Raw genomic sequence first — 19788 nt, forward strand, 5'->3', positions numbered from 1 at the left:
GAGGCATAGGATCGGCAGAAGAAGTATGCTGATGCGAAGAGGACATATCAAGAGTATCAGGTTGGTGATAGAGTGTTCTTGAGGGTGTGATTGCACAAGAGTCTGATTCATTTTGAAAAGGGCTCTAAGTTGGCACCCTGGTTCATTGGACCATTTGAGATCCTAGAGTAGATAGGACTAGTTGCCTCCTATTTAGCCTTGCCACCTAGCCTGTCACGCATCCATGATGTGTTTCACATTTCAGTACTTAGAGGATACATTTATGATGAGTCTCATATTATAGATTGGGATGTTTTGTAGGTGGAGTCAGATGGCTAGTTAGTGCTAGAACCTATCTGTATTATTGTTCGACAAACCCTAGCACTTCAAGGTTGAGAGCTAGACCAGGTTAAGGTCCAGTGGAATTGCTATGATGAGGTTACGGCTTCATGGGAGGATGCAACACAGATGCAATCTTAGTACCCATATCTTCTTGATTAACTCCAGGAGGAAGTTCATGCCTAGTGGGGGAGGATGTGAGACCTCACCCTGACCGATCATAGCTTAGTTGATACTTTATTATTTTGGTACTCATGACTCGATATGTCGGGACATTACTTGATGCACTGAACATTATTATGCTATTTTACGATGTGTGATGCTTTATTTCAGTTATTTGATTTCATCATTTAATGCTTTATGAACATGTATAATGATGAAGTAAATGAATGCAAAACTAACACTTTGATTATGCAATTCTAATGGTCGAAAATATGAATAGAATTAGATAAACAATTGATTATTAGAAAAATGGATGCTTTAATTTATATGATTTTTTTGATATGTAATTTACATAATGCATGTGATTTCTTGATCTACTAATGTGTGCAATGAGTGTGCAAGAAATTTAGTAGGGAAAACCCAGAGGAAAGACACAACTAAAACACTTGTTAATTTGTGCTATCCTGCATTGTCTTCTTTGGAAGGTTGTTAATTTTTCTTACTATTCTCCTAGCCTTTTGTTTGTTCCTATTAAGTCTTTAAGGCCTAAAAACATTAAATTTAAGTACCCTAGGGGTAAGGATGTGAGTGGGGAGCACTTTCCAACCCCTTAGTCTCTTTGGTTGCCTTTTAGGGTCACTCAAAAACCCTATTTTTGGTTGATTGCAAAAATTGATTGTCTCCTACTTGAGTTGGTGACTCAAAACTCCTCCTTGAAGTTACCTGAAGTCTAGTTGAGTTAAGGATCATACTTAGAGGCAATTTGAAGTAGTGTTGGGGTTGTTACCTAATCTCTAGTTTTGGAGAAAGTTTGAAGATTGAAGGAAAAAAAAAGGAGAAGCTCTTCTCAACTTACCATTTTTCCATAACATTTTGTGAAGGTAGGAGTTCTTCACTCTTTTCAATTATTCTTCATGTTGTTTGTTCATGCTTAAATCATGCATAAGGCATTGTGTTGTTCCTTGCATTGCTTGCTTGTGTGTTGGGGATTTATTTTGAGGGATCTTAACTTGTTTCTTGATGTTATTCTTATGCTTGCCTTGATGTTTTTTTTTTGAGGGGATTTCATGGGGCTTGTTTTGGCATCACTCACCCTTGGATAGGGAAGAAGTGGTCATGTATGGAGGAAGGGCCTTAGTTGGACCTCAATAGTGTAGAGCCTCATCTCATGGTGAGAGGAGGGAAAGAGAGTAGGGTGTATGGGCCCCTACTTGTCATCCTAGACCTTGTATAAAAATTTGAATTCTTGAAGAAGTGAAGGAATGAATACCTTTGTTATTTTGGTCTCGAAAGGGAATTTGTAGAAGAACAGAAGTTCTTGAATTATTAGCCCCAAAAAGGCTATGTTATGGTATGGTGATTGACATCTCCTATTGAGAAAATCCACCTCCCTCATATTTTGGTTCAATGTTGAACCTATAGTGCAAAACCAAGTTGGGAATGCATGCTTGAATTGTTCATCTTCTTATGTTGTTTTAACTCCATGTTGGTTCTTGTCTCTCCATGGTTCCCTTGGTGCATTGAAGATATTAGAAAGAACTCTTGTGAAAGACCTAGAAGAGTTTTTGTTTGAAATGTAACCTTATGTAAAAATGTATTTTAAACTTTGATGTATTTGGAAATGAGGTCAGGTTTTCTTATTGGTTCTTTCCCGATGGAGCCTTGAACTAGGTTGAATAATAGAGAAAGAAAAAGATTGTGAAAACCTCTTTGCATTGCTCTTATGTGATTTCAAATTATGCATATGTATGTGAGAAAATAGATCAATGGATAATGTTTTTGAATTGTGAACTCTCAAGTTTTCAAATATGTTAAGGAAAGGAAATTGTATATGTTGAAATTTCAATTGCAATGTTATATTTATTAAGAGGAAATGAACAACCCTACATTGTGGAGAACAAATTTACCTCTCTCCTTGCTAAATTATATCAGTGAAAAAATCAAATTTGATTAAGGAATCATGCATCTCCTTGAATTCAAAATAAAAGGCACATATACCTTTGTTATATGATGAATTAGAAAACATAAGTTATAGAGGGAATATATATATATATATATATATATATATATATATATATATATATATATATATATATATATATATATATATATATATATATATATATATATATATACTTTACCTTGTCATGAAATACTATTAGACAAAATTATGCCTCTTAGAAATTTAGGCTAGTTAGAAAATTTTCACACTCAAAAAAAAAATTCACTCAACACTTAGAAAGAAATTGACTTGAAAAAAAAGTTCACCTACAGGAGAAAATTGCTCTCTGGATTTTGTATGGGCTTGGTATTAAATGTCACATTGCAACAGAGAATATTCTTAAGAATCTTCTTAAGTTTAAAACTAGAAATATATAAATAAATAAATATATATATATATATATATATATATATATATATATATATATATATATATATATATATATATATATATATATATATAATACCAAGAAAATTGCATAAGTTAATAAACTTATATAACTTAATATCTAAAATATCCTAGGATGGCTACTTACTAAACTTTTTAAAATAACTTCTAACTTCTTTTCCTACCAAGAAAACTTTATGCTTGTTAATCCTCTCACATTAGAAAAAATCTGCCAGCGATCTCATGAATGCTTGTGACCACATGATGGGACCCTTGGAACTTATGAAGGGAAAAATGGCAAATATTTTGTTAGTCTATCAAAAAAAAGGGGGAACATCAGCAACCTATCCTCCTTGTACTTCCTTGACCTGCGAATCCTCTATGGTGCCTACCTTTTTACCCATCTTAATCCTTGGGCAGCGCATCATTGGTGTCAAAAAAGATTTGTATATTAAATGCAAACTTTCTTTTGGGGTAGCACATGCATCCTTCCTCCCCGCTCAAGTCAAATAGGGTGGTGTCATTAAAGCTTGGTAGGCATCATTAGTAAGCTAGGCTTGATATTTGTACTTTCTCCTCTCCCCTTGTGTTAGCATGCACCCTTTTTCATGGGACTATGTGGAGGATGTCTTGGGTGGCGCCAGCTTGGGAAGTGATGATCATGACATGTGTCACATGGTGGAAGGGGGGGGGGGGGGGGGGGGGGGGGGGGGGGGGGCGTTGTCTAGGGTAGTATAGGGTAGGTTGTATTTCTATAGGTTAGTAATGATTGAAATTATTTTGTTTATTTAGTTTTGTTTTAAAGTTTAGTTAGGATTAAAGTAAGTGTAGTATAGTTTTAAATTAATTAATTTGTTTATTTATTTATTTATTTTAAAAGAATTTTTTAATTTAATGTTTGTTAATATTAGTTGTCCTATTAATATGTAGATAAATTAGATATTTTTGAAAATTAGTGTTATTATGCTTCAATATTATAAAGTTTTTTTTTTTTTTTAAAAAAAAATAAAATGAAATGAAAAAAAAAAAAAAAAATCTTAAGATAGTTTAGATTATTCTTTAGTATTAGTTAAAGGTGCTTAGATTGTAGAATAATTTTGAAATTAGTTCTTTTAGTAGAATTTCATGAATATGTTTTAAGAGTTAATAAGCTTCCTGCGAGCGAATATCTTGTTTATTATGTTAGTATATGATAGATTAGTAGATAATGTTAAATTTTTTTGCTTTATCATTTAGTCAAATTTAAGTTGATTTATATTGTTATTATATTAGGAATATTTTACTTCAAAAAAAAATCATCATTGATTTAAATACAATTATGATTTGAATAAAGTTAAATAAAGTATATTTATGTGTATGTTAGATGTGACATTTATCTTAATTAGTTCCTTGAGTTAATTTCTCAATTTTATAGACCCATTTTCATTTAAGTTGTTATTCAATAATTTTAAATGTAACTTTGTGTAAGTAATGTAATAACAAAACGAATGTTGATATCATTATAATAACAAGAGTTCAAATTTAACGATTGATTCATTCATTCATTCTCATGATTATAAACTTAAGAGGAAACGTAGTGAACCTATACTTTAACTATGAGATAAATGTATCAAACTTTATGAATTTTAATTGTTAACTTTATTACATAAAAAAATAGTGTGTCCTTGCCCTAATTTTGGGCATGACATTTTGGTATCAGAGCCCATGTTTCAACATTAGGAACCTAAAACCATTATGCTTCTAAACTTAACTAAAGCTTTAATTGTATAGGATGCCTCCTGTTACTTGAAGCAACCAATGAGGTAGAGGTCGTAGGGTGAGAGGTGGTAGAGCAGGACAAGAGGATAGACCACCACCACCACCTCCATAATCGAATCCGAATCAGGACATTTTGGATGCCCTCTAGACACTGATTGGCATAGTCCAACAGAGGATAACACCTATAGGATAGCCAAGGATAGAGAGAGGAGTAGGAGTCCTCCACTGAGGCAGGTTGAGGGACAGGGTGAGCATAAGGGTGAGTCGATACATTAGAGAGGACCACCACTTGACAGACCTCCTAGACATATAGGAGATGATATCAGAGAGTTGATACGACTCAGACCACCACTCTTTAACGGTTCCATAGAGGGGACACTAGCAGAGGCTAGGTTATAGAGTCTTCAGCGATGCTTTGGAATATGTCCTTATTGGAGTGATATGAAGGCATGTCTTACAGTTCATCAGTTGAGAGGAGATGCCTTCAATTGGTGGCATTAGGAGGAGACTATAGGAGGAGTGAGCATGGATACCCTCACATGGGAGTCATTCTTAGAGATATTTAGGGAGAGGTACCTATCTGAGCACTTCAGACAGAAGCAGATTGAAGAGTTTCACTCTCTACATCAGAGGGGTCTCACCGTAGCTTAGTATGAGAACAAGTTTCTCGAGTTCCTTCCATACGTCAAGTACATGAAGGGCAAGAAATAACGAGTGCATCGATTCATCATGGGCCTAAATTTCTCACTTTAGGGTCCATTTCGTATGGCCTTTCCTACTACCTTCAGACAAGTAGTTAAGGTAGCTCTAGTTGCAGAGGATACTCGAAGTAGATAGGAGTCACGGGATCAGTCTCAGAACCAAAAATCTACCCAACAAAAACCCCCTTGGAAAGGGAATCAAAACTACACAGAAGGGTCCTCTAAGGGCCAACAATCTCAGTAGTAGAAACTTTAGCAGTAGTAGCAGAAATGCTCACAGGGTTATTAGGGCTCCAAGCCCAAGCAGTGGCATTCACAGGGTTCGAGGTAGGATCAGAAAGTACAGACCCCGCAATCACAATCAGCGAAGACTCAACAGTCTTCTAGGGGTGGTTTCAGTGGATCTAGCAGGTCAGGAGGCCCACAGTAGTCTGGATCATAGGGTGCACGATCTTATTCATGAGGACCATGTTACACTTGTGGTGGCATGGGTCATATTGCTAGAGAGTGTCCTCAGGGACAGTCCTCTAGTGGTCAGAGAGGGGCATTTTCAAAGTCGATAGTTGGTGATGTGGGTAGGTCTCACAGAGTTTTTTGTGGCGGTTGATAACCGTCAGGCTGAGCATCAAGCTACAATCATTGAGGCTACAAGTAGTATACAGGGTAGCATGGAGCTATTGATTCATTTATATCTCCTTTTGTCATGGAGCATTGCGGGTTAGTGACAGTTAGTCAGGATGTCAGTTGGGAGGTAGAGTTAGCCTCAGGAGCCAGAGTGTCAATTAGTTCCATGGTGCATAATTGTCAGATGCAGATTGAAGACATGTCCACGATGCCTAATCTATGCATTACCCCTCTAGGTTCTTATGATGTTATTGGCATGGATTGGCTTTATGCCCACAGTGCCAAGATGGATTGTCGACAGAAGAGGGTGGAATGTGTGGGTGTAGATGGTATCTCTAGAGTGATCCTTGGGGTTAAGAGACCCATATCCCTTTGTATGATTTCTGCTATGCAGCTTAGGTGGTGCATGCGAAAGGGATTTTAGTTTTTCGCTATCACCATCAGCGACAGGGAGGAAGATTCAGAGGGGGAGCCATCCCTTGATGATTTTTCTATATTGCAGGAGTTTGCAGATGTTTTTCCTTTAGAGCTCCCTGGTAGGCCTCCACCTAGAGCAGTGGATTTTCATATTGATCTTGTGCCAAGAGCAGAGCCAGTGTCAAGAGCACCTTATAGGATGACTACTCATGAGCTTAGTGAACTAAAAATTCAGTTGGAAGAACTCTTAGATAAGGGGCACATTCGACCTAGTGTGTCACCTTGGGGTGCACCAATGATCTTCGTTAAGAAGGACGAATCACTTAGATTGTGTATTGACTATCAGCAGTTGAAGAAACTAACCATGAATAACCAATACCCTCTTCCTAGGACTGATGACCTCTTCGATTAGTTGCAAGGTGCCCGAGTATTTTCAAAGATTGATCTTAAGTCGAGTTATGATCAGTTGAGGATTGTGGACAGTGACATCCCTAAGACTACATTCCGTACTAGGTATGGTCACTACGAGTTCACCGTGGTACCATTTGGCCTCACAAATGTTTTATCATTTAGTCAAATTTAAGTTTATCTATATTGTTATTATATTAGGAATATTTTAATTTAAAAAAAATCATCATGGATTTAAATACAATTGTGATTTGAATAAAGTTAAATAAAGTATATTTATGTGTATGTTAGATACGTGACATTTATCTTAATTAGTTCCTTGAGTTAATTTCTCAATTTTATTAGACATATTTTCATTTAAGTTGTTATTCAATAATTTTAAATGTAACATTGTGTAAATAGTGTTATAACGAAATGAATGTCGATATCACTATAATAATGAGAGTTCAAATTTAACGATTGATTCATTGATTCATTCTCATGATTATAAACTTAAGAGGAAACGTAGTGAACCTATACTTTAACTATGAGATAAACATATCAAACTTTATGAATTTTAATTGTTAACTTTATTTTTAAAAAAATTGTTGTGTCCTTGCCCTAATTTTGGGCATGACACAAATTCAGGAGCTGATGGTTCAGATTTTATCAAAATTAATAATCTTAAGGAGAAATAGTTATGTAAGTTTTTAGTAAGAATAATTTATTAAGCCATATTTTATATACCTCTATATAGATCTAAGTAATATTAGATTATCCTTGTAGCCAAATTTTCTCTTGGAAGACTGGGATTCATGATTGAGTTAGGTTTGGTTTAGCTTCAGATTGATCTTTCATTTTAGGATATCTGAATAGTAGTTTAACCCCAGTATTTTTCATTTTTTAATTTTTAGATTTAAAATTAATATTATCCTAGCAATATATATTACTTCACGTCTCGGTACAAATGATACTAATATTCTTTCTTTCTCTCGCATTTTTGTGGTGTTTGTTAGGTCAAAGTTTAACGATTATTAGATGGAATCTTCGCAAGATCTCAAATTAACTTTATGCATATTGTAAAATTTATTGTATTCTCTCTCAAATGTAAGACCCAATTGTATTTGATATTCTTGTTAGGGGTAGGCCCCTTTGATATTTTGTATTTTAGGACATTTGTCTTGGGCAAGACTGGAGGTTTTCTTCCCCGTTCTTTCCTAGTAGTGCCTGCTTGAATGGAGGACTTATAAAACTATTTTATTTTAGAAAATATAGTATAAGGCTTTGGCCATTTACCAATAAAAAAAACACTTTAATTAAATTAAATTAAATAACATTAATTTTTTTAATAAACTTTATAAATTGAATAATATTTTTAAAAAAAAATGATAATAATTAATATTTAAAAAATTTAAATAAAAAAATTTAATAACATTTTAAAAAAAATTTAAAAAATAAATAAATAAATAAATTTTAATATGTTTTAAGCTCGTTGACTTTAATACTGGCCGCAACGTTTAAACCTGTGGCAGCTTGCCATTGCAGACTATTGTTGCAATAGTTACTGCTACAACATCACTCAACATTGACATGGAGGTAAGGGGGTAGGGGGTGGGTCACACCTACCCCTCCCCAATTTTTTTAAAATATTTTTTTATTTTAAAATTTATTTAGATTAATATAAATGTATATTAATAAAACTTATTTTGTATGAAATTAAATATGACAAATTCCCCCCACATAGTAATTAAATTTTATATATATATATATATATATATATATATATATATATATATATATATATATATATATATATACATATACAAATTTAGTTTGATAGGAGAATCACTATCAACTATTCAAATTTTCAACTTAGGATTTTCATTTTCAAAATCAAACCATCCCAAATTTAATTTCTCAATTCTAATTTAATTCAACCCCAAAACTTGATTTAATTTTTAAATGTTTAATTCTACTGAGGGAGGATTGCAATGATATTTTTAATCTCCCATAACTAGATGAAAACAACGCGCATGCCTGAATTCCAAATTACAAGATTGAAAGATTTGTCATTGAGAATTATTTAGATAAACATTAACAGGGACGATGAAGATAGGAAAGAGAAAGAGCGTATTAAAATATGCAAAAATCACAAGCGTCTACTTGGACACTGATGCTAATCGCTGCACCCAAAAAAATGTAGAGAAAATTTCTCCTCCCAGAACCTTCTCCTTTCCAGAAATTTCTTCCTTCTCCAAAATTCGCAGTGGATTGAAAATGAACCCCCAAGTTGTGATATGGAGTTCTCTCCCAAAAATCTAGGCACTAATTGTGCATTTACCGTAGAGAACTCCTTGCTCACAGCTCTTAACTCATTGTTAACTTTTATTTATCCTTCTTTTATCCTTCCCATGCACAATCATTAATTAATTAATTCACTTTATTTTAATTTCCACTTGACTTTTTATAAATTAATTTATTAAATTTAATATCATGCACACATCATGCAATCATGAAATTTTAATAAATTAATTTCTTTTCCCACTTCCAAATTTATTTTCAAACATTAAATTTGATAACTATTTATTAACTTAAATAATATTATTATTTAGCATTTATTTCACAATGATCTCTAAATATATTATTATTAAATTAAATAAATATTATCACATTCCAAATTTACACTTATGACTTTTATCTTCAAATTTAATTCTTTTTATTTAATTAATTTTTTAATTAATTAAGTACAGTTAAATATTAAAATATCATAATAATTTTCCATTAAATTAAATCATTAATTTAATCTTTTAATTAGACTTAGTTAATAGAAAATTATCAAGGATTCATAAAACAACATACAAAAACCCATCATAGAAGAACACATACAAAATCAAACTAAAGGGTTATAATCATGAATTAACGTCATTTGATGCATTTAGAGGGTACTTGACTCAAATACTTGTCCTAATTATCAATTAGGACAAATGGCTTAAGGGTTTAGGATTTGGACTTGAGAATTTATCTCCCCTCTCTTACCATTGAGATAATGTGATAGGGTACACTCATCCTGGCAATTTAGGGAAGTCGATACCTAGTACCTACAACTTGCATAAAATCTATACATATACAATATATTCTAAGCTAAATAGGCAATGGCAAGAAGTGGTGCATCATGTAAATCCCAACTAGCAGGTGGCTACAACTCCCTTCCTTAACCACATTAGAAATGACATACAGAAAGAAAACAAACACGCACACCATACACATGTAGTATGGGGTAAGTATCCATAAGAAACATATATGATAATCCATCTAACTTAAACATCATCAATGACTAAAATTACTGAATAATCATCATGCATACATGAAATGTAGAGTACTAAGTAATCTCATCATATAATCAACTAAATCTAAAACAATATTTAAAAATCTGGAAGTAGTGCCACTAAACATCAAGCATAAAATTGGCCTAAATGAGTTTGGCAATGAAAGCAAAATGCGATCTAGGGGCAGGCACTACAGTAATAAATTTTTAGATTGAATAAGTATTATTTAAAAAAAAAAGATCAATTATAGTCAATAATAGGATTTTTTTAAATAAGTAGCATAAAAAACTAAAATATTAGTTTTATTATAATGGTTACAAACTATAATGGTTACAAATTCAATTTCATAATATTGTTACTAAAATATTTAAACAAAAGTATTATTTGTATACATTATGTATAAGTTAATTATTTTGTTTTTAAATATTGATTGCAATATCTATATATGTAACAACTTAAATAGTTTTTGTTGTATTATTTATTTTTTCATTATATAATAGTTTACTTATATTCTTTGTAAAGTTGAACATGATTGAAATCTATGGAAATAACAATTAACTTTTATGTATTTTTGTTTAGGTGCACTTCAAATAAAAACATTTGCGGTACTTTGTAGCCATGAACTCTTCTATCAATGTTCACTATATAATATGAAATAATATACATGTCAGATTTTGATCTCTTCAAAATATTGACTAGGAGAGCCATCTTTATGTGATCCACACAAATCTCAATCCAATAAAGAGTTGTCTTCAATCATACTTGCTTCAATTTATCTTTTCCTAAAAGAAACATTTAAAGAATATAAACAATGAAGTTCGGACAAAACAAGCTATATTTGAACTTAAATTACTTTCTACTTTTGCATATTGTCTACAATTGAAAGACATATATATGCAACCACAACCTTTGTTTTTTCCACTATTAGCTGAAAATTCAATAATGAGATATTTAGAGTCATCCTGCTTTCCTCACAATCATCAAGAATATGTTTCAGCCATAGAAAAAATTGTTTAGAGTTGTCCTATTCTCCTCAATATCCAAGAATATCCAAAACTATAGACTGACTTCTCTGGTTCCGTATAAATTAAAGAACCCCCATTATGTGATGGTAAAATTTGAGGCCCTCCATATGTATTTAACAACCTCAAAAAGATGGTAATAGCGACAAATATCTCTTGACCTTTTAAGAAAGTACCCCGTGGCGACAACAGTTAAGACGTAGTAAATTCATGGGACCACAAGAATCATTGCATATTTTGTGGTCTTCCGCTCATTGGAGGCGCTCCAATAATGGAGCAAATTCATCGCATAGAGCCGCTTGGAGCCTGATGGAAGACTGATTGACTGTGACTACTGAAAGACAACAGAGCCATCGGAGAAAATCGGCCATTGATGAAAGAACTTTACTTTTATAAGTACATTAATTGACTAGGTATGACGCTTAAGGGATATAGCCTCCCTCGCATATTGTCTGCTCAGCCATTGATGGAAAGTGTACACTGCAAAACGTGGATGGTGAAGATTCGATCGGGAAAACTTCGAGTCGATTCTGTAGAGCTCATTCTGCCCTTTGATCTTGCTGCACATTTCCGAAAGTAAATTGCGGCACTTAGACGAATCCGGAAATATAGTTTTCGTATTCTACCCGGCGAAAGAGATGGAAGCTACCTAAAATAGCATTCATCTTATCTTTTGATTGAAGTAAGGGTGCATTTGAAAGGTTTGAGGTCATAACCAGGGTGCCGCTCAGTCGCCGGTATGAACATTCTTCTGCGTTTTAATAAGGAAATCGTGAAGCTTTGCTTGTTTTGCAAAATATTTGTACGATTTTTGAAAGCTATTTCCAAATATTTGTATAATTTCAAAAGATTTTTGTAAATTTTGTATAATTTTATATGTTCATCGAAAATCTTTTAAAAGTTCAGAAGTTTTTTGCCGGTAAGAACATTTTTCCACATTTTAGTAAGGGAATCGTAAAGTTTTGCTTGTCTTGCATATATTTATAAAAATTTTGAAGCCCTTTGCAAATATTTGTATAATTTTAAATATTCATCGAAAATATTCGATGAACACTTAAAATTTTCAGAAGTTTTTGAAAAAAATTCTATGGTAGAAAAAGTTCTTTGAAAATATTTGTATAATTTTGAAAGATTTGCAAATATTTGTACTCTTTACAGATAAAACATTTAACATGTTCTTTTTTAATAACTCTCTTTGCAGGTATAGAATTTGAGTTTTAAAATGGGCAGAGAAAGAATAGCACTAAAGAAAATAGAGAAAGCCACGGCAAGGCATGTGAGTTTCTCGAAGCGGAGGAAGGGTTTGATTAAAAAGGCGAAAGAGCTTTCTGTTCTCTGCGACGCGGAGATCGGGCTTGTGGTTTTTTCTGCATCAGGGAATCTTTTCGAGTACTCCAATACCAGGTATTCTTCTTTCCTCGTCCCTGAGTTTATCTATCTTAGGAAAAAATGTAGTGTTTTACAAAATCTTGTTTAGGAAAGTTCGTAGGAATAATGAGTTCATGACAAGGCAGTTGCATTAATATCTTGAACATACTTAAAACTGCATTCTTAAATATCTTGAAGACATTCAAAGCTGTACAAAGCAAGTAGTTTTTCTGCTTCTGAAATAATAGGTTTCTCGAGAGTGGATAATTCAGTGCTTTAAATTTCTTATGTCGATGTAATTTAAAGTTAATCTTTTTGAAGTTGGTTTAAATTGTTAGTGATAATAGTTATTTATTTTCCAGTTTTTTCCTCTTAATTATAATTTTATTAAACATTTTTATTTAAATTGTTTGTACATTTAATAGTTATAAATTGAATATTTTTGAAAAGCTTCTTAATTTCTATTGCTTAGTTAAAAGTTGCAGTTTAATAGTGCAGATTTCAACTTCATACTATTTCATAGTTTGGAATGACAAAGTCTTTTATAAGAACATTTATTATTCAGATTTTACGATTTACTTTAAATTTTTTTTTTTTAAATTAAACATTTTCTTAAGTTTGTATTGAAGGAAAAATATGAATCTAAAAAAATCAGAATTTTAAATTGTGAGATTTTTAATATAAACATTTAAAATTTAAAAAAATCTAGAAAAAAAAAATACATGTTTTTAGATTTTATTTTCAATCCATTTGTATTATTAAATTTTTTTTTAAATTAAGAAATTTCATAATATACAAAAACATTAAGAAGTTTGATAATATACTGAAAATTATCTTAGTATGATAAAAATTTGATGTCAAGAAATTTGCATAATATAACCAAGATAAAAGATATTGAATTAATGATTTTTATTAGAAATATAATCAATAAAAGAAAGTTGGATTAAATATTGACATGGTCCTTAATATTTCTTACTAATGTTGTATTATTGAATTTAATTTAACCATTCACGTTATTTTCTCAAGGTATATTACATTATGGTTTATTAAATTTTCAATTCTACCACATTACAAGGTGGTCTTGTTAAAGACTAAAAGAAGTGACTCATTAAAATCCTTTATTTAGAGAAATATGACAGTGATATTTATAAATGTTGGAAGATTTAAAAAATAATCAATACTTATCAACATTGACACATTTGTTTAATTCTTTCTTCATTTTCATACAAGATTCAAAGAATTTATTTAGATATGTGATTGATTACCCTTTTTAGAACATATTATAGATAATCTCATTTCTTTTAATACATCTAATATAAATCTCCTTAAGGATTTGATATATCAAAAAGATTATATCCCTTTAACAATATTAGGTTGCAAATTAGGTCAATAGATCATTCTAAATCAATCCATTCTAAATCAATCCATAGTCCAACCTTGGCCCTCATGACCATTAGAAAAGTATTATCCTTAAAATTTTGAAAAAGAATGTTTTAAAGATACTTTCTTTCATTTTCATTTTCGTATAGAAACCTTGAGCATTTTAATTTTGATTTTCACTCTTTTATAGATGGTTCTTTTAACTTTGATTATAAATTATTTGTTTATTTTTCGGTGAAACATTATATTTATATTAATAATAACTAGTTCAAAAATAGCTTCTAGAGAAAAGAACCAAAAAAGAAAAATTCTAGTCATTGCTTAATACAAAAAGGATGGAGAAGAAGAAACACTACATCAAGAGAGAGTATCTAACAACACTAATGAATCTTGTTGTTGTGATTCCCAAATCAAGAATATTGTGATTACAAAGAGACCAAAACTCATATGTGTACAATTCATTATTTGGTATCAAAAGAGCGAAGCCAAAAACTGTCATTAAAGTTTCCATCATTGATCTACATCTAAAACTCCAATTGAGATTGTGATATTAGAAAGCCATCTAATGCAAGTGCAATCCAAGATCCTGAACTTTGATTATAAATTATTATTGGTAAAATATATTCGACAAGCATTGTGGAACTTTAATTCATATGATCCCAAAAATCATGCAATATTTGTCTATTTAAAATTAATATTTTTATTCTACAACAATCATTATTAATTTTAATCATTATCAATTTTACTCTAGTACTGAAAAATAATTTTTTTAAACCTCAAACATGATAAACTAATGAGTTGGTTAACTTTCTTAAAAATATATAATTTAATTTCTTTAATTTGATTCCTTTAGTATTATGGTTCTATTTGTGCATAATAAAAAAGGTTCCAAGTCCTCTTTCAATTGACAGTTAAGATGACTATTATTATTTTTCTATTTAAAAAATCATTTAACAAAAAAAATAAAATGATTTTTCATATGAAATGATGAAAGCATCCAAAATTTTCTAACTACTTCACACATTAATTTTCCAAGGAGGTAGATAAGCATAGTGAACTAGTCTCTTATGGATCTATTGATTTCTTAAGAGTGTACCATACATGGGACACTATAACGAGATTTTTTTGTGTAGATAAAAAGCAATTTGATGTTCTCAATAGTCATTATGGATCTCTTTGTATTATTTTAATTTATTTTGAACTCATCTATATATAGATCAATTATCTATATATAACTCAATGCAATCACAGGTTAATCTCATAAATATTCTAAAGAGTGGTCTTTGGGAAATTTTTACGATATTACATACACAAAATTATACTCTATGACTATGGTTTTATCAAAATTAATTTTTTCTACTTGAATTTGATCATAGCCAATAAAATCAATTAAAAGAATTTTTTTTTAATATAAAATATGGTATATGAAATAATTTGTTTTGAGATGGTAACCTTTAACTACCAATAGTTAAAATATATTTATTTTATCTTAATTTGAAATAGTCATATGTGGTAATCTCAAATTATTATCCAATTTTAGATATACAAATCAAACCTTCTAGAGTTTTGTTTTCTTAATTTTATTTTTGATAAAGAAGGAAGGAGAGGTCCTTGAACCAATGTAATAGAAACAACCTTTCTTGGGCCATGACAACTAGGCAATGAGCTAGAACAATAGTGGCCCAAAATAGCTAAATATAAGCCTTCAAACAAAATTATAAAAAAAAATCATGTTCTTAAGAGTATTATCTAAAACATAAACAAACAAAATACTAACAAAACTACAATAGTTGTCTAGTAAGTATCTAAAACTAAACCAACACAGCACAATGTTGTCACAAAAGTCTAAACCCAATTAGTTTAACATAAAAAGCTAGAAATAACCACATATTTGAAAAAACTAAAAAACCATAGACTTCCTTAGAGCCAAGCTATAACAATTAGGTCTTCTTGATGACTTCGTAGTCCTTGACAAGCTTATTAAGATCAACAGTTCTAGTTCATGAGATCTCGTGAACCATGTTCCTTTCCCTAGATATCTATGTTTTCCTTGCCATTTTTTTCAACCTTCTATTGCTAGTAAAGACCCCAAAGATAGTCTTCTTCATCATTTCCAACTAGACTCTGCAAATGGTTGAAACTACATGGGTGACTTTGATGCCGTGGATGGATTAGAGAACATTATATTCAAAGAAATGACTTTTCTAGGGAGGTTGTCAATGTAATTCATGGAATTCCTTTCTAGTTATTTTAGCTTCATATCCATCTGGTTAAGAATGGATTCTTTGTCTCATGAGCTTCCTTCTTTCTTGTGTTCCTCCCACAAGCTTCTCTTAATTTTATTTTTTTTAATCTCTTAAAGGGTTAGATTTATTATCCTTGAAGTTATTTTATTGGATTGAGTATAAATATGAGGCATACACATTGTAGGATGAATTATCTATATTTCCATGAAAACAATTTACATTTTAAGTGCAAGGTATATCATACTTTTTAAAGATTACAAATAATAGGCAACCTTTGTTCAAAGGTTTCTTAATTCGAATCATGATTGATTTGGAATGAGATATAATAAAGTCAAATTTTATTTTATTTTGATATAAGTTTTTAAAGGACAATAATATGTTTGTAACAAATATAATATAGCTATTACATGATGAAAAATTTCTTCCATCATGTAAAACATTTGCTAAAGATAATATCAAAGATATTGAATTGGATTGTTTGTGAACTTGGGTTTAGTCTTTTATACATATTTACATTGGGATTGAATTTCAATATTTTTATCACCTAGTTACTAGTATTCTTCTTATGTCCCAATACAAAACTTTATTATAATTATTTCTAACATTTTTCCTTCACATATTGATTCATTTGTGTGCATTGACATAATAATGACTAAAAATAGGTTTAAAATAGAGTATCCACTGGAATAAAACAAATTGAAACAAGTGCAATTAGGCGAATAATAGAATCAATGATAGAAAAAAATTGGATTAGTACCAACAAAATAGTTGGCTAAGAGAGGCATACCAAATAATATGTCTTTTCATCACAAGAAAATAAAGGATCGAATAATGAATTATGGAGCCTGGGAGTGTGCAACAAAATTTGAGAGAGGTATTTCTCCCAAATATGGAGGTAGGCTCTGAAACTTATAAAACCCCCAAAAAAAATTCAGGCTATCTGACTAAGTTGTAGATTGTACTTTTAAATTAAGGTAGGTTTAAAACAATAAGGGATAGGAATGAACAATGGTTTTAACTAAATCCTTTTGAAGGGAGATGAATATATGGATCAACATGCAATTTATAGGAACTTTTTTCTAAATACAAAATTATGCTACATTAGAGGGACAATTTCATAAAAAATAGAAGATCCAAATAAATTGAATCAACAACTGATATACAATGCTACTAGCTAGACTAATGGAAGGAGGGTTTTCAAAATCCTCTTGACTTTGAAGACATGTGTTGGTATGGGAAAACTTAGTAATGAGGTATTTGAGGGTGAAAGAATATGTCATTAAACAAATTAATAAGTGATAATTATAATAGGAAGATCCATAAATGTAGTCAACTAAAATTAACCCAAAGAGATACAACAAAAGGTATGAAAAATGCCCTTGTTCCCTTAAAATTCTTACATATGAATTGTAAAATCATAAGAAGTGGAGTGTCTAGATTGAGAAAAGTAGGTTTCTTCATTAAATGGGATGGAAGGTGGCCACCATTAGCAAAAAAAAGTGTAAAGATAGAGTAAAAGATATATGAGATCTCTCGCTAGGATAGAATCTTTACCCAATGGATTTTTAAGATACAATTTTAGTCAAGGGATATAAAAAGGTTTTACTCTAGGACCTCCAAATGATAGATCAATTAAGGTTATTTATGAAGAATTTTGTTCTCAATTTTGACATGTAGAAGAAAGACATAGAAGCTATTACATTATGGATCATAATGAATAAGTTACTCATAGAGTATTTGAACATGTATTTGCTAAAAAATATAGGAGAGAATTAGAAATTTTGTTAAAGTGTATGAGAACTTGGATGAAGAACACTATGTTATGCATGCTAAAATACATGTAGAGGTACTCCCATTTTTTGTAATCCCTATATCAGTTTAACTACAGCCATAATTTGATATTTGGTAATAGTTATTAAGAGTGAAGATGACCTAATCTTGTGTCCTGAAAATTATTGAAAAAGACACTCATGATTGGAAAGCTAGAAAAAAGATATATAAGATTTTAAAAAAAGGATACTAAAATACCTCACGTAATGAAAGAGAAAACAAAGAATAAGAATAGAAAAAGTTGACAAGGAAGATTCTAATCATCAAGAGCCCAATCAAAAAATTTTGGATATAGAAGAAAATGAATCGACACCCAGATAATTCAGATCTATGAGATTTCCACAATTCATACTCAGATAATTGATAAATATAATCTAGCAGATAATTAACAATAACATGAAAGAAGAGGGGAAGAAAAGTGTAGGGAGATCTCTATGGAAGAGATAAGAGACCATATTGAAACCATAGAAGAAGATGGAAAAATTAGGGCCTAGGAGTGTGTAAAGATCAATCAAATAAATAATAAGTTTTAGCAATCTCATTGACATAGAATTAGAAGATATATTTGAAAACCCATTTGAAATAATGGATGGAGTACAAATAGAGGTTGTCAAGATTATAATAGGAGAGGAACAAGATTTAGAAGTAGACAATAATTTTGAAAATGAGAAAGAAGAGAACATGGAGGAAAATACATTTTAAAAAGCAACATAAGAAACAAAGACTTTTGATTTGAAAGTTACCCAAGGAAAGAGGGGGCCAAAAAAGTATGGAAAAACATTAACTTCACAATTAACATCAAGGAGAAAAAATAGAAAAAGATAAGGGAAGGATTTATCACTTTCTAAGGAGCATTTTATTTTATAACTTTGAATATTGAGGGCTCAAATATCCCTAGGACTTAGATCCAAATAAAATGCTATGTGGACCAAATTAAAATTGATGTAGTCCTTTTACAAAAAAAACAAATAGAGTGATGAAGAGAGTAAGAAGAGAATGAGATTTTAAATCAAATGCAAGGGGAATTTTATAAAGGAAAATTGATCTTTGTGGGGTTTTTTCTCACTGTGGAACCCAATGTTTGTAGAACAGTATCTCATAGGGTAATTATGTAATGCGTTGCATGTAGATCCTTGGAAATAAGGATAAACAAAGACGAATATATTTTTATTTTTTAGAGATAACACATAGATACATGCAACTACAAACATAAAAGATATCATAATGAAAGACAAATAACCAAATCATCAAAGATCCCCAAATGTTCATCACTTACAAACACAACCAATTTGACAACAAGAATGAATCATACAAGTTCCATCTCAAGATCTAATTCAAAATAAATCAAGGTTCATTTAAAAACCCAAATCTAAAGTTCTTGAGTGATTAATCCGTACAAGTTCAACTACTATTAACCATGTTAAGAGTATCACCAAAACTGACATCCTAATCATATACATCCACTAGATGAATTGCCAAGGTGCATAGATCCAAAACTCCCAAAAGGGTATGCAACTCACCTTTTGACACTCAACACACAAGTCAGGACATACCCAACATTTGGACATCCATGTTTCCCTTGAATTATAATTTAATACTCAATGTAACTCTAGTAGGATAGAGCATATAATTGCAGTTTGATAGAGCATACAATTGTAGTATAATTGACTATATAACTATAGTACTACACTTCATCAATCTCATACTACATACCATATAATTGTAGTGTTATACTTCACTAGTATCATATGATATTTCTCTCCATTAGGGGTGATAATTCACCAATATCACCCAAAATGTTGTCCTAGTGTCACCGAAGAATAAAAGAAAGGCTAAAAGATTAATTTAGAAAGTAAAAAG

General features: G+C 30.9%; 1 protein-coding gene across 1 annotated transcript in view; it reads left to right on the plus strand.

The window, feature by feature from the left end:
• The first annotated feature begins 11331 nt into the window (after positions 1-11331).
• LOC149533982 (MADS-box transcription factor 23-like) overlaps positions 11332-19788 on the plus strand; it is a 270235-nt gene continuing 261778 nt past the window's right edge. The window contains exons 1-2 of the mRNA XM_089805949.1: positions 11332-11841; positions 12306-12508. Coding sequence (XP_089662075.1) covers positions 12327-12508 — 182 coding nt within the window. The 5' untranslated portion in view covers positions 11332-11841; positions 12306-12326. The remainder of the gene's footprint in view (positions 11842-12305; positions 12509-19788) is intronic.

The sequence above is a fragment of the Cupressus sempervirens genome, chromosome 10, assembly GCF_028749045.1.
Source record: "Cupressus sempervirens isolate cs-2001-9-10 chromosome 10, ASM2874904v1, whole genome shotgun sequence".
NCBI lineage: Eukaryota > Viridiplantae > Streptophyta > Pinopsida > Cupressales > Cupressaceae > Cupressus > Cupressus sempervirens.